Genomic DNA, 20,082 nt, shown 5'->3' with positions numbered 1-20,082 from the left:
GCAATACCTTTAGAACAAAAGACCCCTGAATCTACACATCTGAGAAAACAGTTGTGAAGGAATTTATCAGGGAGAAATAATTCTGAAAAAAAGAAGCATTGTGAGACATCTTGAGTTTGAGAAGAAACCAGGTGGGAATGCACAATCGACCCAATTATTCCACAGATATCCCTCCACCATGGGCCAGGTACCGTGCTCAGCCCTGGGAGGGACTTATAAAAACAAGAGAAAACAGCAACAACAAAAGCAAAGAAGGCCACATCAATTTTCATGCTTAACGGGAAAACAGTAGACCAATAAGCTACTAAATGAACATGCTTACATTTATAGATTGTTACAAATGCAGCATGTGACAAAAAATAACAAGTGCTATGCAAAATTGGATCTTGAGTGAGGAGATCAAGGTAGAAAGAAATATGTGTTTATGCTTATTTTAAAAATTAGTTTTTAAAAAAACTATGTATTTAAAAATCTTTTAAAATGTTTTACCATTTGAAAAATTAATATAGTTTAAAATTTACTTTTATCCTCAAAAACTTGCTAATTAGCAATGTTTCTTTCTTTTGCAAAAGCAAATTGGTAGTTATGCTTCTATTGAATACAAGGAACTATGGCATTAATGAGTTAGTGTTGTTATTTACTTGTATCTGACTCTTTTGTGACCCCATTGACTGGAGCCTACCAGACTCCTCTGTCCATGAAGTTTTCCAGGCAAGAATATTTGAGTGGGTTGCCATTTCCTTCTCCAGGGGATCTTCCTTACGCAGGGATCAAATCCACATCTCCTGCTTGGCAGGCGGATTCCATACCACCGAGCCACCAGGGAAGCCCATTAATGAGCTATAGGACCACATTAATTTTATGTGATAAACATGGTATGTAATTTTCCTTCAAGTCACTTAAATAGTTTGTAGTTATATATTATTTATGAATATGTCTTAGCCTCTCCAGGGCTGAGTATTCTATAAAATGAGCATGATGAACTAAATCTCATTTCCTTTCTGGTTCCAAGAGGCTGTATTCTAATGGAAATATGCTGAGAGGAAATAATATCAGGGTAACAATTTCTCTCATGAAATGAGCCTGCTTCCCTTCTTACCTGGTGCCAATCTGAAATATAATTGTGAGAGCCAGACCAACAATGGACAGTGCACATCCAAATGTGGAAAATACATCTAGTGATTCAGGATATTTATATTTCTTTTTGAAACTCTGGAAAATAAGTTAAGACTCATTATTTTAAAATAGCTACTCTGAAATAGTTATGAAAGTCAACATCACAAAGAGTTACATTGGTTAAAACAGTCTGGATATTGGTCAAAATATCCATATATGTCTTTTTATATAAAGATATATTTTAAAAGGAAATAAATCAACCCCTTCATCTCTAAGCAATATTCATGAAATAGTGGCTTGAGAAAAGTTATCTAATTCAGTGAGGGAAGACATAAACACCATTCCTCAATGTCTAAAATCAAAGTTGTTTGTGTTATCTAAATTGGCTGCTGTTGCTGCTGCTGCTGCTGCTAAGTCTTTTCAGTCGTGTCCGACTCTGTGCAACCCCATAGATGGCAGCCCACCAGGCTCTGCCTTCCCTGGGATTCTCCAGGCAAGAACGCTGGAGTGGGTTGCCATTTCCTTCAATGTGTAAAAGTGAAAAGTGGAAGTGAAGTCTCTCAGTCGTGTCCGACTCTAGGGACCCCATGGACTGCAGCCTACCAGGCTCCTCTGTCCATGGGATCTTCCAGGCAAGAGTACTGGAGTGGGGTACCATTGCCTTCTCCGCTAAATTGGCTGGAGTTGTTTTATTTACCTGTTACATTATTTGTATGCACAACTGTAATCCAAGGGGAAACCTGAATATCTAAGCTCATGTACTAAAATTAAAGTTGCAGAAGTATTTTTCTGTATATGAAAAGATATTCACAAGATCCTGTTCATTTTTGCTTTTGGAAAGGGGGACCTAACCTTTGTGAAATATATCCATATCCACCCCAGAATTTTAGTATATAGTCTCAGAAAATTATGTTCCATATGAGTATGTACTCTTAGAAATGTGGAGAGGTAATAATGGTGATCACAGGGTGAATAGAGACATATGTACAGAATTATTTTTGCCTTCCTGTACTTTTTAATTTTTCAAATTGTTATTATTAGAAAAGCTGTATATGATTATTTATAAAACATGAAAGTTAAATATAGAGATATAATTTTAAAACACACAAGTTCCTTTTTACTGCTATTACCCCACATCAAACTGTACCATCTCTTCTCCAGAGGTGATATTTTTATTTTTGGCTCCGCCAGGTGGCTTGTGGTGTCTTTGTTCCCCAACCAGGGATCAAACCCGTGCCCTCTGCAGTGGAAAAGCACACCCTAACAACTGGACCACCAGGGAATTCCCCAGAGGTGACCTTTTTTTTAATGTGTTTACAAATATTATCTACATCTCTTGCACAAATATACAGGATTTTGTTAACATAATCAGATTATTTTCAGATTGCTATTTTACTGTTTAAATATCATAAACATTTTCCCATATCAGTATATTTCTGCTTAGTAAGTAGACTTTTACTCTATATGCATTGAGTATGTATTGCTTTAGTAGGAAAAAATAAAAATAAACTTCATTTTAAAAAAATCATAAGGGCTTTCCTGGTGGCTCAGTGGTTAAGAATCTGCTTACCAATGCAAGGGACACAGGTTCAATCCCTGATCTGGGAAGATCCCACATGCCATGGAGCAACTAGGCCCATCCACCAACCACTGAACCCAAGTACACAACTACTGAAACCCTCGCACCCCAGAGCCTGTGCTCCTCAAGAGAAGCCACCACAATGAGAAGCCTGTGTACCATAACTAGAGAAAAGCCCATGCAGCAACAAAGACCCAGCATAGCAAAAATAAATAAATATAAACAAAACTATGTTAAAAAAATTATAAGACAAAAATGTCACATTACTTCCTATGTGTAATATACTAAGTAGATGACACAGAATCATAGAATATATAGATCTTTAGATCTTAGAAATCATCTATTCACTCAGAGTTTATCTGCTCTTAAACTTTACATATTAATACAATTCTAATCACCTTTTTAAAAATTTTGCAACTCAAAAGTAATGATGAATATTAATATGTGGGCATTGAAGCAGATTCAGATATTAGTAAGAACAATTGAAAGTCTGACCTCAAAACAGGAGAAAAAAAACTATGAAAGTATAACCTGTATCATTTAATACGTAAAGCAATCTGAGTTTTACACAGCTATTCAGTAATACTAATGATCTTAAGATATCAAAAACGTTAAAATTGTATCTTTACTATTTACTGACTAAGAAAGCAGATCTCTCTATAATGCAAGTTATAAAATAATCAAAATCAATTTTAAATATTTGGTAATTAAAATAAGAAAATGATAATTACTTCAAAAATATTTTAAAAGCAAGACTCTATACTTTTATATTCTATGCTATACCAGTATGTTCTGATCCCCATTGGCTTCCCAAATACAAATATTTCTTAGCTACAGAAAATTAAAACATCCACTTCTTTGGAAGATTTACAGTGTTAAGAGCCCCTTAATAAGGGGAAGACAGTCTACATCCCTCCCCACTCCACTGCAGTATAAAAACATTCCATCTAGCATAAAAAATAAATATTTTTCCTTTTGCCAGAAGAATAGATTCCTGGAAATGCAATAAACGAATCTCCTCTTCCTAAAAAGGTCAGTTCAAGAACTCTCAAGAGGTGTATAAACACCTGGATACCAGAGCTGTTACCAGTTACTCATACAGGGGTGAGTGAAAAGAACACATAGAGGAACTATGGGACAAGTTGAATTAGAAAGCTCTTCCTCTTATACCTTCTGGCATACACTTAGTAACTTAGATGCTTATAATGGAAAAAGCTCTGGGTAACTTATTCAAACTCACCCACAGCTATGTACCTACTGAACCATCTTTAGCACTCAGCTATACAGCCTTACCTCTGGCTGTAGCAACTTCATGCTTCAGACATGCAAGTTAGTTGAATGGAGTCTGTCAGCTCCTCTTTTGCACATGGGCTCCCTTCTCATTATTAAATGCACAATACTGAATTCATCTATTTTGAGACTATTTTGCAAAAAGCACTATTCTAATTGCCTTTACCAGCACTTTTTTTTTTCATTCTCTAACTTCATTCCTTGTTTTCCCATTTAATCAAAGTTGAGTTGAGTGTCTATGTAAACTAATCCCCAAATTATCTCCAGTTAGCACACAACACAATTGCATGTAAGTAAAACTCTTGTCCAGAAAGAGATTACCATGTAAACCCTTACCATCAATACTGCAAAGTTAGTAGTATGGTTGCAGTGGCAGTGTAGAAATCCATCAGTGCCCTCCTGTTTGTGACAGCCATGCGTGTCCCAATCCTTCATGGAAAAATTCCAATAGACGCAGGCATAGGAATGAAGCTGGAATTCTGTTCGGTTGTACTGTGAATAAGACAATGGCAACTGATTTTTTCAAAATGCTTAATTGTGTGGAAAAAAATCAAATAGGCTAAGATAAGCTTGAAGTGAAAGTTTTAGTCACTCAGTCATGTCTGACTCTTTGTGACCCAATGGACTGTACAGCCCACTAGACTCCTGTCCGTGGGATTTTCCAGGTATGAACACTGGAGTGGGTTGCCATTCCCTTCTCCTGAGGATCTTCCCGAGCCAGGGATTGAACCCAGGTCTCCTGCATTGCAAGCAGATTCTTTACCATCTGAGCTACCCATATGAGAAATCAATTGTATGATTATGTATGATATGTACTGATACAAAGCATAGCATCTTTATTACAGATTAAGAAAGAGAATATAAAATTCAAAGTAGTTAATTTTACACTTAGTGTTATAAAAATATGGATGGGGGAGAAGTTAAAGTTAGTCTTGTCATATAAACTTTCAAAGAGGTGTTCTGTGGATTTCTTTTGCCCAAACTGTCCCTGCTTTTGTAATCAAGAGTGGGCTGAATTATTTCTATTAATGGGAAAACTCACCCTTGGATTAAAGACCATTTCAACAGAAGCGCTCTGATCTTCCACATTTTCATCTGTTTTGCTTGAGACAATTTTTTGACTAAAGTCTGATTTAGTTATAAAAGTTTTTGATTGGAAAAGCTTGTTGTTTTGATACACTACAAAGCCACATGCCTTGACATTAGCTGTGAGGGGGGAAAAAAGACACTAAAATCAATAAGGGAACCCTAGGTAAGTAAGAAAGTCCCATACCATCACCGAACTGCATGACTGCTTAACACTCCAGTGAAATACAGAAAATAATGGTCTGCTGACTGCCTTTATTTAACTGCAGCATCTAATTAACACATATAACATATGGTTGGCCATTCCATCCACATTAATTTCTTTCCTAAGATTCCTTATGTTCTAAATGGAAACCATAATCTCTGCCTAATCCACCTAAAAAAAAAATACCAAAAGGATCTCATGTATAAAGTAAACATTCTTGCTTTCTATGCAGTGAGACAGTGAACACAATGAGCAGGTAGCTCAAGACCATGTTGCTTTGCCCCCTGAGTCATTGAATAAGAAACAGCAGAGAGTGATCATTAGGACAGCAGTGCCTAGAGGACTGCTCTGGGAGGTCTGGCTCCTATGCAGAGGGACTGAGCAGAAACCAGTTTATTAAATCACAGAGCCAGCAGCTCAAGTTGTGCATATCAGGGATTCTTTCAACAGACTAAATACTTTCCATCAGCTCTTGAACTACTGGTCTCTGTTATTTCAAGACAACGACAGGCTTTTGCCCAAGGCTGGAAAATGACTGGGACACATCCCTTCAGGACACTGGAAAAACTGGTCAGCTTTTCCTAAGAGAGCCTGCAGGAGCATGGCTGCAACAGGGGGTTCTGCAGCGGGGCTGCTGGCCATGGCAATGGTCAAACAGAACCACCTTTGAAATGCCTCCTGACACTTCATAGAACTCTTGGCCATATTTAAAACAACAGAAGCAACAACAATGAATATACATTTTAGCTGAATAAATTCCCTAAACTCTGATATCTTTTACAAGTGAAAAGCTTGCATGTATTTGCGTGGGTGTGTATGTGTCTCTGTGTGTATATACATACACACATATATATTATATACTTAATAAGTACAAAGAATACTAAAATGGTGGTGGTGGGACCAGCATAATCAGTCTTGTGCTTTGAGAGATAGGTAGGTAAGGCCCTGACAGCCCCCAACACATCCTCCACAGCCCCCGCTTTGCTCTGTCCTCTTCTGAGAAATAAAGACATTGGCTTCTGAAGAGTTTTTACATCACACTAAGCCCACCAAATTGTTCCTTCTTTGTCACACTAAGTGACAAAGTTAACCATAAAAATGTAGTATGACTGCTTTTTAATCTTATTTTTATAAAAGAATGACATGCTTGATGTAAAATTCAAATCCATATAAGTACATACATTTAAAAAATGAAATTCCCTACTCACCCCTTTCCTCATTCCTACAGGATTCTGGTTGTTTATTAGAAAATCATCTTTTCATCTAGATAATTAGATTCACTAGAACAAATTATACTTACCATTATCTTATGATTTTAAAAGAATCTTCATATTTCAAGATATAATCCTCCTTGATGTTTTTTTATATTTTCTCTTTCTTTTCTTGATCAAATTTATCAGAAGCTTGTGTATATTTCATTAGCCTTTCATGGAATCAATATTTTATTTTGTTGACCCATCTAGCATTTGTTAATTATGTCCCATTTTTATTAATTTATGCCATTTTATTAATTCTTTTTTTCTAGATTTGCTATCTTACTTTTTATGCCTCTTTAGGTGAATGATTATTTTTTAACAATTTCTCATATTATCTAATAGATTTATTAAGGGAAATACACTTTCCTTTAATTACATCTTTGTCCACATTCCATAGGGTTTCATCTAAGGAGTTCTCATTGCTATTAATTTTCAAGGACTCTGTAATCTGTCCTTTAATTTCCTTTCTAACAATGGTATTTTAAAATTTTTAATTGGATAAAATTTTGGCTATTCTTAATGGTACATTTATAGTTTCATTGCATTGTGGTCAAGAACTATGTCCTGTATAGCTTTATTTTTTAATTAATTAATTTTTAATTGAAGGATAATTGCTTTACAATATTGTGTTGGTTTCTGCCATACATCAACATGAATCACCCATGGGTAAAATATGCAAGTTTTTCTATTTGGCCTAATAGTTTTTGAAGCACTCCATAGATATTTGAAAATAATTTTTATTATCTATTTTCTGTCTATAAAACTACATACACAAATGTATATAAAGGCCAAGTTTATTAGCTATTTTTTGTCTACTTGATCTTCAGTTTCTGGAGCAACTTTATATTTCTCCCTATAACACAAGGTTGTTGATGTGACCCTGTATTTCCAATAATTTTTGCTTATACACTTCAATCTTGAAGTCTTTTTAAAAAACTTAATATAAAAACATGTTCCTTTCAGTCCAATCTGAATCTTTGACTCTAGACAGTGTTACTTCAACCTGTTTGGCTCTAATGATAGTTTATATGAAATCAAAAATTAGATCTACCTTTCACCAAATACAAACACAAATTCCAGGTTCATTAAAGATCTAAATGTAAACATAAACACTAAAAATATTCAGAAGACAATATAGAAGACTATAATTGTGACTTTAGTAAAGCAATGAATTTAAATATCAGTTATAGAAAAAAAGATTGATGCATTGGACTACATTATAAAGTAAAATTTGAGTATGACAAATGACATGAAAAACCAAGTAAAAGATAGCTACAGACTGGAGGGAAGATATTTGCAATTTATATAACCAATAAAGAATTAGTTAGCCAATTAGAATTATATAACCAATGAGAATTATGAATTTAGTCTCTCTAAAATATGTATTTTTTGGCACTGGATTTTTTATTTGGGGAGAAAATAAAAGTAAATGTGTGCATTCAATCTGCTTTATTGTATTCAATTGTCAATTTTAGACTTTGAATAGTACAGGCATGACAAGTTAGACACAAGAATTTCTAAAAGGTTATATGCACGACAATAAGGAACTCATGATGAGCACCATACAAGGAGATAACTGAAAATTAGTACTGCTATATGCTGACTGTGTCAATTACATAAAATATCCCAAGGACAAGTCAATAGGATGAATTTAAGCCTGTGAGTACCATTCCACTAGTAAACATGGGCAAAGTTTATGACTGAATGCTTTTTAAGTGTATTTTTAAGTATAAAACTGAGCCATTTGGCTACATTTTAGGTGGAAAATAGATTGTGTTCATAAGCCAGAGCATTTCAATTCTGTCACCCTCCAAGTGTTTTTGAAAAGACAGGGGAAGAAAATCATCTCTGGGGCTAGAATAATAGACTTGAGATTACCAAAATTTGTTAGAGCTCAAACATACTCACATGCAAATTACTCAGTATGTAACTTAAGTAAACATAATTTCTTGCCAATGAATTTTAAGCTATTAATTACATGAATTTGAGTGCATTTTTCAAGTAATGTAATTTGAGACCTACTTTTCGAGGTGTTGAGCAAGAGCTGAAGTTCAGTCTGTTCGTTGGGATTCAGTTTGTCTACATTCACGTTTACATGTGTGGAACCAGGAGTCAGAGAATTGCTAGTTCCTACGAGAAGGAAAAAAAGCAGAATTTTATAAAAGTCTACATTTTCATGAATAGAGCATATATTGGTAGCAGAATATTCTCTGCTATTACAAGAACTTAAAACAAACAGCTGACCTTTCAGTACAGTGAAGAGAACACCTGTAGACCCCTCGTTGCCTCCTGAATAGACATTAACTGACTGTATTGCTATATTAGGTTCTACCACTGGCTGGTCGCTCAAAGACAAGGAATAAGTCTCCATTTGCTCAATAAGCCTGCATAGAAAAAAACATTAACAACACACTATTATTGAAATTTGTTATAAAATCAGTTGTGTGTGTCCTACATTCCAGTGGAAAGGCATGCCCACAGAACTCAAGCAATCACAATATTGGCACAATCCTGTAACAATATCAATTTTTTTTTTAATCAGAGTCTTACTTTGTTACATGTACTTTCTTCTTCTTTTTTTAACTGATTCATGTTGATGTATGGCAGAAACCAACACAATATTGTAAAGCAACTATCCTTCAATTAAAAATAAATTAAAAAATAAAGTTATACAGGACATGGTTCCTGACCACGATGCAATGAAACTACAAATGTACCATTAAGAATAGCCAAAATTTTTCTGGTAAACTTTCCCCACTGTAGGGTACCTTGGACATAGATGCCAGAAAGCTGGAATTCAAGAAGGACAGATTTCCCAATAGAAACAGTCTTTGTTACGTTGGTCTTCTCATAAAAGGACCGCACTGCCATGCCCTCCCATTGACCAGTCACGTGATTGTTGTTTCTCCAGTGTTGAGACTCAATATTCACTTATTTAACTCTCTCCTCTCACCCAAAGCCCACAGTTTTCAAACCATTTAAGTGCTGACTCCTGAGGTGACAGTTCATAGGGAATTATGGAAGCGCAGAACACTGAGCTCATTGCCTCAGCTATTAACTAAGCATTGCAGCTTCTCACAATATTTGTTTCTACTCTGGATAAGTTTGAAGATAGATTAGATGGACAATGGGAGGGAGTGGGGGGAATCTTAATTTGGTGTTCTCCAAAGATAAATTGGCTTAGACAGTAAAGAATCTGCCTGCAATGTGGGAGACCCGGGTTCGATCTCTGTGTCTGCAAGATTCCCTGAAGTAGGAAATGGCAAACCACTCCAGTTTTCTTGCCTGGAGAATCCCATGGACAGAGGAGCCTGGTGGGCTACAGTCCATGGGGTCACAAAGTGCCAGACATGACTGACTTTGACTTTCAAAGATAAGTCATAAGATTGTTTCTTTTTCCTGTTTCCCATAAAAATATTTGCACTCTTTCTGTTCTTGACAAAGCAAAATGTCTATGTCTAAGACAACTGGTTCAATCTAATTTTCCCGGTAATGAAAGAATTTCATTAGAATGCAATTATTCTTCATTCTAAAACTTTATTCCTTCCATTAATATATCTTTTCCCTTCCCCAAGTGACATTAAAAAAAGAAAATTTTAAATAATTAAATTTCATAAAGAGAATGTGGTAACCATTCATAAGGAAACAGTCAAGTAAAGTCATTATTTCAAAAGTTTTCCTTTCCTAATACTATTTTCCATAATTTTCAGCGATTCACACTATGTATTTCCCACTTAATGAATAACAATGAAACCTGAGAGCTGCTTTCAACAGGAGGAACACCTAACAAAGCTCCAATCTGCTAGGAACATGATTCATCCAACCAACAGTATCTGCTGAGCATCCAACAAAAAGCTCAGTACCCGTGAAACACTGAGGATACTAAGGGAAGCTCCTTCAGGCATTGAAAACTAACAGGAAAAATGTGCTAGATGCATGAGGGTGTTTGCCGTTTTTAAGAGTTGCTCTCACCATGGCCGTGTGTAAGGGGTTTGTTCCTCCCATATTATTCTTTCCTCCTCTTGTCATTATGATTGGATGATAGGTGGGTGCCGGTCAGGAGACTGGCCGTCAGCCTGGTACAAATAACTAGAAAAAGCAACCAGACCCCCTTTCACTCAGGGATCTTCCATTAGTGCAGCAATGATATCAGAAAAGCCTGGCTTTAACAGGGCCCCGAGAGGCCATTATGGCTGGCCCTCCTTATCAGGCTTCGCATCCGTGGTTGGTTGAATCTGCCAATGTGGAGCCTCCCGCTGATACAAAGAGCCAACTACACCAATTTATATAAGGGACTTGGGCACCTGGGAATTCTGGTATCTGTCAGGAGGAGATGAGGTAAGAGAGAGTGTGGTCCTGGAACCAACCTCCCATGTCTACTGGGGAAAGACAGCATATCATTGTAAGGACAAATACAAATTTAAAATGAGAGGCTTAATTATTCCTGTTGAAAATAAGGGAAGGTATTTCCCTCCCCTGGGAATGAAAGAAGGGAAAATCAGAATGAAATGCACCAGGAAGGTTGGTGTCTATCAGGAGAATTTGCACCTGGTCTCAGGTCAGTGGAAGAGTTGCCTCGAGGAACAATATCCTTCCAAGGGAGAGAGGAGAGAGAGTACCTTTGCTGGCAGGTCACCAGGATTTTTCTCTGGAGGAGAGCTAACAGGTTGGTGACCTGATCTTAGGGCTGGAAGCTGAAGATGAAAGTCTCATCTATATGAATAAAGACCTGAGTCCACAGCAGTTTATGCAAAAGATCACCTGGGAGAGGGTAAACTGATAGCCCATCATTAGAAAAATAAGTCGACTAGAAATTCAGAATGGGAGGAAGGAGGGTCTGAGTGTGGTTATATAAATTCATATTTCAACACGTCCTATATTTAAATGTTTCACTTTTTCCTTTACACACCTTCTTTGATGCCATTTGGAATTTACACATAAATCACACAGCCTTTTTTTTATCCTTCCATGCCTGCTGCTAAGTCGCTTCAGTCATGTCCGACTCTGCAACCCCAGAGATGACAGCCCACCAGGCTCCCCCGTCCCTGGGATTTTCCAGGCAAGAACACTGGAGTGGGTTGCCATTTCCTTCTCCAGTGCATGAAAGTGAAAAGTGAAAGTGAAGTCGCTCAGTTGTGTCCGACTCTTAGCGACCCCGTGGACTGCAGCCTACCAGGCTCTTCCGTCCATGGGATTTTCCAGGCAAGAGTACTGGAGTGGGGTGCCATTGCCTTCTCCCCTTCCATGCCAGAAGGCAACAAAAATCATAACTGTTTATGTTATGATTGAGACAGTGTTGAGACAGTGTTTTCATCCGTCTCATCACCTGTGACTTTCTCAGCCGAATCCCACAATGGCTCTTTCCTCAGCCTTCTCACCAAAAACATCCACTTTTCCCCTTTGCCTCCAGCAAGACTGCAAACACAGAGCCTCCAGCTCTGAAGGGAGTTCACTGGATCTCATGGCTGCAACCTTCTCCAACTTCAAGAAAAAATGGGAGCATCAACACTGCCAGTGAGAATGATCCAGACTCCTAGAGAAATCTGAAGTCATGAAATATACCAGTTCAATTGTTTACACCTCTACCACCATCCCTCAGAAGTATAATCTTGTGAATGTCCTGTTTCCTGTTTTTGTGCCTTTTCCACTTTGGAGACTCAATACTAAATAGGTACTGGTCATAATTATTAAAGAACTGAGAACTACTTCTAGGAAATAATAGGTGATGCAAACAAAGATTGTGTACAAGAATGTTGATTGCTCAAAATATCAAAAGACCTGAAGCTATCTATATGTTCAGCAGCAGAGAACTGCTTAAATAATAGTTCATTCATATTATGCGGTAATCTAAAACATGATGTAGATGCATAGGTATTTATATTAATTAGATGTTTATAAGGTATTATAAAGTGACAAAAACAAGTTCTATATTTAAAAAACATGTAGTAGAGACCTCCCTGGTGGTCCAGTGGTCATGATTTCACTTTCCAATGCAGTAATGTGGGTTCAATTCCTGGCCGGGAAGCTAAGATCCCACATGCCATGTGACCAAAAACCAAAACATAAAACAGAAATAATACTGTAAAAAATTCAACAAAAGACTTTAAAAAATAACCCACATCAAAAAAATCTTAAAATAAAAAAAAGAGTATGTAATAGGATATACACACACAGGGGAAAAAATCTTGAAGAATATATACCAACAGATTAAGGTGAGATGATATTTAAAATTTCACTTCTCTACATAGTTTCTTTTTCTATTATGAGCATGCATATTTAATTAAATTTTTAAAGAGTTAAGAAAACTGTATAGAAGATAAAATCACATCAAATCCTAGTGAGAGGCCTCTATGAATAAAGTACACAAGTTTTAGTATAAATGCACAACCAGAAGTAATCTGTGACACAAGAATCCAAAAGAGAGAAAGCAGGCAGAGTTGGATCCTCTTTTTTTTTCAGTGTAGCCTTGAGAAAGCTAAAGAAAGTTTAATCAAACTACACTAGGATCTTGGGGAGAACTACACTAGGATCTAGGGTGGGGTTGGGGGCACAGGGGAGCTAGAAATGTGTCTTGCAAAGCTATGCTGTTATCTGCAGTTCTGTGCACTGAGAAAGGAGCTAAAAGAATTATGCACACAGTGGTTCCTGGGCCATGCCAAACTAAGGCTGGGAAAACAAATCCTAATCTGAATCATCCCAGTTACTCTATATCCCAGGCCATGGCCACCCCTGCAATGAGGAGTTAGAAAGCTACAGCTTTAGTCTGCACTCCAGAGAATTAGCCATTTAGTGTATCCACGAGAGAAATAAAGACACCCCTGTTAATGCTGTAACCTAGGAAAGTAAGCAGCAATGCATTAGGTTTTCCTTCCAAACTGGAATTGTACTTACGTTGAAAAGGTATCATCACTATCAGCAGCAGTAGCAGCTCTTTGAAAAACATCTTCACTAGCATCTAGAAGTTGACTCACTGTTGTCACAGCAACTTTTTTCGCCTGCCAGGAAGAAGGCATTGATTATCACAGAAGACACATTGCACACCACCATCATCATTATAGTTACCACGAATTATTACTGTATCAAGTGGCACCATTGGTATGGTAATCTAGAGATGTTTTTCAAAACTGAAGTTTTGAAAGTATTCTCTCTACCTAAGAAGGCAGAGAAAATAAAGGTAAGGCACAGTGAAAATATAAACTGAGTTAATTAGGAGGCTTAGGTCTCTGAATCTCACCTCATAGCAAGGTGTTTCACAGAACCTCCACCCTCACCCCCAACAGCACAAAAGCAGGTGCTTGGATACAGAAGCAGAAACAAAATAAGAAGAATACAGGGCTCTTTAAAACATTACAGTCCATAATACTTAATATAAGACCTTAATTATACTTACTCTAACTGTTAGTAACTATTAGGCTTAGTAAAATTATTTCCAGTTTTCTTAAAATTAAAAACTCAGAAGTATGTCAGACACAATGTCTCCACACCTGGTTACATTTTAACTGCCTTCTTTATGGATATTGACACCATTTTGTCCTTATGGGCTAAGCCAGTCATAAATTCTATGTTTGGTGGTCATTATATTTCTTTCAATTCCATATTTATTAACTTGCGATTCGAATCCCACTTTCTTTCCAAAGGACCTCAGATAACAAAAAACATTTTTAAAAATAAACTATTTAAAGAGAATAGAATAAAACAGATGTTTTCAGGCCATGCTGATATCTAACTAGCAGAAACTGGGTCCTTCCATATTGGTGGTTTATAAACCCTGCTAGGCACAGTTTATAAACTGTGCCAATTGGTGAATGCTGCCTGCAGTTCTCATTTTCAGGTACCAGAGTTTAACAGGTTATGATATCAGAAGTGTAAACTAGGCTCAATTTTTTGGAAAACCAAGACTAAAATTCAAATATGCTCAACAGAAAGGGATCCCAGTTTAAAACAGCATGATCCAAAGTGAGTTTCTTAGAACTCTAGTTATTTGGAATTGAATAGAGGTGAGAGGTCAAATACAATTGATAAACATGTTAATAAAGTAAAATAGACTTGTTCATTCCAGGACTTCCCAGAAGATTTAACATGATAATCATTTGTGACTATCCCAAAAGAGAATATTTGGACAAGCAGCTCTTTTTTTATCGATATTCCTTTGAACATCTCTCAGAGAGAGTGCTCTGCAAAATGGTTTTGAGCAGCTAAAACCCTGCCCAAGTCCATACTTTGTAGTAAGGAGTAGAGTTTGAAAGGTCTTTCTTTGTTCCCCTCCTTTAAAACCATATGAGTTTTACCTCAGGTGAAGCATTTCTGGATGTGTTAAAAATCTGTCCGACCACTCTAGTAGCAGACATGATGTTCTCAGGAGTTAATTTACTGGCATTCGATGTTAAAACCTGGGCTTCATTAGAAATATTTTGAGACTGTGTTGAGATATTGACAATCTGTTAAAAAAAAAAAAAAAAAGCCCTAACTTTATAAACTATATCTGAACACTTTGCAAGCAACACAGTTGAATAAGCTGGAACTGAATTGACCCTCAACCTCATGAACATCACATCCACTCCATTTTTCATTTTTGCTTTTTCCCTTGCATAAAGGACACAGTACATGTAGGCCAGTGGTTTTCCCAGCCCTTACTATTAATACTTGCCAGGATTAATTAACTATGCCAGGTCAGGGCTCCTCAAGGTATAACCCATGGACCAGTGGTGGTTCACTGATTGCTACAGGGTCCAAAGGGAGATAAAAGCAGAAACTGAAAGTGGTCAGAAACATAACAATTCTGTGCTGTTGAATCTAATAATTTGTAAAATGGATTTTTATCCTATAAGCATTTTTTGTTTTACTTTCCTAGTAATCCATTAGTATTTTACAAAATTATAGCCTGCAATGGGCTGGAAATTTTTTAAGCTGGCTTTGCAGCACATAGAGTTAGGGAAGTTAGGAAACCTTTCCAGGTACCAGTGAACCTTCAGGCTCTAGGTTGTGAGGCTAAACATATTAACCCATATTATCTTTAGTGGAGCCAAGTGTTAATACGTATGTGTCTATGTGGCTTAGTTTTCACTAGATGGCAGCATCATTGCAAAAATCAAACCAAGGTCACAGACTGTTTACTCTTGTGGAAGAGTCAGAAACAATGTCGAATCAGTAACAATGTCGAATCAGTAGAAACAAGGTTCTCATTCAATGGCCAGGTCTCTGCTATGTGTTAGGCATTTAACTAGATGTTTTATAGGGGTTATCACATTTAATATGCAAAACAATATTGCGAGTTGAGCACCCTCATTCCTATTTAAAGGCTTGGAGGGGTTATGGAGCTCACCCGAAGTTCATGCAGCTTACCAATGACAGAAATGACGATCAAAAACTGGCTTATCAGACTCCAGAACATGAAGCCTTTTCCCCAATCTGTGTGAAAGTGCAAGTGTTAGTCACTCAGTCATGTCTGACTCTGTGTGACCCCATGGACTGCAGCCCACCAGGCTCCTCTGTCCATGGGATTCTCCAGGCAAGAATACTGGAGTGGGTTGCCATGCCCTCCTCCACAGGATCTTCCCAACCCAGGAATCGAACCCGCATCTTTTGCACTGCAGACAGATTCCTTACTGTCTGAGCCACACAATCTATGTGGTTGGCAGCCATCTCCACACTCTACCCTCATCTTCACCCACTCCCTTGCCCAACTGAGATTAGGGAGCCAGTGTGGTACAGTGTGGACTTTAAAGACTGGCTCCATCACTTTTTGGCTGTGGTTCACTGAGCAAAATAGGACACTCTCAGAGACCGTTTCCTCATCTATAGAATGAACACATCAATGCTGATCTATATAGTCACTTTTCAGAGAAAGCAATGGCACCCCACTCCAGTACTCTTGCCTGGAAAATCCCATGGATGGAGGAGCCTGGTAGGCTGCAGTCCATGGGGTCGCTGAGGGTCAGACACGACTGAGCGACTTCACTTTCACTTTTCACTTTCATGCACTGGAGAATGAAATGGCAACCCACTCCAGTGTTCTTGCCTGGAGAATCCCAGGGACAGTAGAGCCTGTGGGCTGCCGTCTATGGGGTCGCACAGAGTCGGACATGACTGAAGTGACTCAGCAGCAGCATAGTCACTTTTAAAATTAAAATAACACACATAAAATGTTCAGCACAGTATTTAGCATGCAGTTAGTACTCAATAACATTAAGTGTGATTAGCTAGAATAATCTATAATATGAGAATGAAAATATAACTCACAGAGGTTGTGTGTGTGTTAGTCGCTCAGTCATGTCCGACTCTTTGTGACCCCATGGACTGCAGCCCACCAGGCTTCTCTGTCCATGGAATTCTCCAGGCAAGAATACTGGAGTGGATTGCCATTCCCTTCTCTAGAGGAACTTCCCAACCCAGGGATCGAACCCTGGTCTCCTGCATTGCAAGCAGGTTCTTTATCGTTTGAGCTACAGGTTATGTAAGGACTAAATGAGATAACACATGTAACATGCCTAGTGCCAAGAGGAACACATACAAATAAATTTCTTCTTCCTCCCCTTGCTCAATCCCAGGTACTAACAATTCCTTGCATTTGCATTTGAGTATATCCTTAGTCAAAATAATCTAATTTGCATTAAAGAATAATTATATTTCCCACTTCACCTGCTCATGAATACAGCCCCTGAGACCAGCATCAGGTTCTGAACTTCCTGTTTCAAAGGGGTTTTGATCATAGTTTGTTTCTCTTTATTCTGATCCAAGAGACCATAAAATACCTTCCTTTTGGTATCAAATGTTAGGTATCTATTTTCAGTCAAAACTTCAGTGGTCAAACATATGAAGCCATTTAAAAAATAGTTAAGGATTTAGGGAATGTCTTGTACACACTGCTATATTTAAAATGGATAATCAACAAGAACCTATTGTATAGCACATGGAACTCTGCTCAATGTTATGTGCCAGCCTGGATGGTAACAGGGTTTGGGGGAGAATGGATACATGTATATGTATTGCTGAGTCCCTTCACAGTTGACCTGAAACTACCACAACATTGTTAATTGGCTATACCCCAATACAAAATGCTTTTGGTGCTAAAAAATAAAATTTTATTAAAAAATGTACAATACCAAAAATAAAGTGAGAAAATACATATTTTCATTTTCTTTATAATATATATCAAATGTAAAATGCAGCTATTTAAAATACTGAAATAGTTCTAAAAAATAAAATATGCTATAAATTATCATTTGCTGACCTTTGCCAAACAAACATGTCCAACTGTCCGTTTTCACAAATGGATATCAACTTTAAAATATAAGGATGGTTTTAGTTAATAGTCTTTGCTATTTCTAGTCTGAGAGTTTTGAAAGCATTAATTTGGCATCAAGTATCTGAAGAACAGAGAGTATGTACAGTCTGAACTTTTTCCCACTGCCCATCTTATGGAACATATAGCCTACCTGCTTTTCCAAGGTTTCCAGACTTTGATTACAATTTCCTATCGTCACATTTTGTAATTCTATCTCTCCATTTTCATTAAGACTGCACTGCCGAACTGCCAACGGATTGCCCGCTTTAATAAAAAGAAGCAGCAGGGAAGGATAAATTATGATTATGGGATTAACAAGTACATACTTCCATATGCAAAATAGATTTTAAAAAACCCAGGTTTATTGTTTAGCACTGGAAACTATATTCAATGTCTTGTAATAACCTACAATGGAAAAGAAACAAACAAAAAAAGAATACACATACACATATTCTTAGTTGCTCAGTCATGTCTTAGCGACTCTTAGCGACCCCATGGACTGCAGCACGCAAGGCTCCTCTGTCCATGGGGATTCTCCAGGCAAGAATACTAGAGTGGGTTGCCATGACTTCCTCCAGGGATCTTTCCAACCCAGGGATTGAACCCAGTTCTCCCTCATTGCAGACGGATTCTTTACCATCTGAGCCACCACAGAAGCCCCCTGCCCATATATATATATATATATATATATATATATATATATATATATATGAATCACTTTGCTATATATATGAAACTAACACAATATTGTTAATCAACTATACTTCAATTTTAAAGAAAAGAAGAAATAAAGAATACTTGGGAAAATCGAAGCAACCACCTACTCCAGTACACATAACCCCTTCACAATATGATTTTACTGCTCCTCCCATCACGAAGTGAAGTCTGTTCCTCCATTTCCTGAATCTTGCTTTGATCAACAAAATGTGGTAGAAATAACATTGTTTGATTTCCAAAACCTAGATTATCAGGAAGACTTGAACTTTAGGTCTTCGCCCTCCTGGAACACTGTCCTGAGACCATCATGTAAGGAAGCAGGTCTAATCTACTGGAGGTGAAAGGCCATGTGTAAGAGACCTGAAGACCTCCAGCCAACAGGCAGCACCAAAGCCTCATGTGAGTAAGATCATCTTAAACCTTCCAGCACAATCCAGCTGCCACAGTCAACCCACAGGACTATGAGGAGCTTATATCTTTATTGTTGTCAGGCAGTAAGTTTGGGATATTTTGATATACAGCAAGGGAAAAGTGAATCAGCCAGTCACTGCATGAATATTTCGGGCAGATACCACTTGTCTAGATTTTTAAATCTGGAATTCAAAAGATTAGTCAACTATTTTCTTCCTTTGAAGTCTGCAAGGAAGGTTTGCCTTCCAAAAACAAGGGACATAAGGGCATTGAATTGGATATGACAGAGCATACTAGTCTGAAAGACCAGAAACAATGTAAAATTCCTCCTAGAGATTGAACTATATGGGCTTCCCTGATAGCTCAGTTGGTAATGAATCCGACTGCAATGCAGGAGACCCTGGTTCGATTCCTGGGTTGGGAAGATCCGCTGGAGAGGGGATAGGCTACCCATTCCAGTATTGTTGGGCTTCCCTTGTGGCTCAGCTGGTAAAGAATCCACCTGCAATGTGAGAGACCTGGGTTTGATCCCTAGGTAGGAAGATCCCCTGGAGAAAGGAAAGGATACTCAGTACAGTATTCTGGCCTGGAGAATTCCATGGACTATATAGATACTGAATTCTATAGTGCTCTTTCCTTCTTCACCCAAATCTGGGTAACACGTGAAAGGCAAAGAGTTCCACAGTTTTTGCAGCATCTACAGAGTATGTTACTGGCTCTCAATAAATCATCAGGTTTATTTCCTAGGATTATCACCTGAGCCTCAGCATCTCAATGTCCTCCTCTGGCTAGTACTTAAGAGGCTGTAAATAGATAAAATCACTGCCAGTTGTCATTAGTGGGACAGCTGATCAGTAGGTGAACTCTTCTCAGGACAGCTTTGGGTAGCTGCTTAAGGGGCAACCACTAGAAACACAAAAACTAGAGGTTGCTCCTATAACACTTAAAGCAGAAGGTTAAATTCACTCTTATATGATCACTCCACTTCTACTCTATGGCATAATGAAAATTTTAAACATTTATGTAGGATATTATTTTTTATGCGGCCATAGTTCAAATGCATCTTTTCCTCTATATTAATTACAAGTATGAATCTATCCACTCAGAATCATTAAAAGTATTTTCTAAAGCCAAATTA

General features: G+C 37.6%; 1 protein-coding gene across 1 annotated transcript in view; it reads right to left on the bottom strand.

Moving 5' to 3' along the window:
* ADGRG7 (adhesion G protein-coupled receptor G7) overlaps positions 1-20,082 on the bottom strand; it is a 62,495-nt gene that overhangs the window by 19,200 nt on the left and 23,213 nt on the right. The window contains exons 4-11 of the mRNA XM_005890054.2: positions 17,968-18,080; positions 14,821-14,970; positions 13,424-13,527; positions 8,777-8,916; positions 8,555-8,662; positions 5,028-5,191; positions 4,322-4,477; positions 1,100-1,212 (exon numbers count right to left, since the gene is read on the bottom strand). Coding sequence (XP_005890116.2) covers positions 1,100-1,212; positions 4,322-4,477; positions 5,028-5,191; positions 8,555-8,662; positions 8,777-8,916; positions 13,424-13,527; positions 14,821-14,970; positions 17,968-18,080 — 1,048 coding nt within the window. The remainder of the gene's footprint in view (positions 1-1,099; positions 1,213-4,321; positions 4,478-5,027; positions 5,192-8,554; positions 8,663-8,776; positions 8,917-13,423; positions 13,528-14,820; positions 14,971-17,967; positions 18,081-20,082) is intronic.

The sequence above is a fragment of the Bos mutus genome, chromosome 1 (assembly GCF_027580195.1).
Source record: "Bos mutus isolate GX-2022 chromosome 1, NWIPB_WYAK_1.1, whole genome shotgun sequence".
Lineage (NCBI taxonomy): Eukaryota > Metazoa > Chordata > Mammalia > Artiodactyla > Bovidae > Bos > Bos mutus.
Note: the sequence above shows the minus strand (reverse complement) of the source record. Positions and strands in the feature narration are given on the sequence as shown.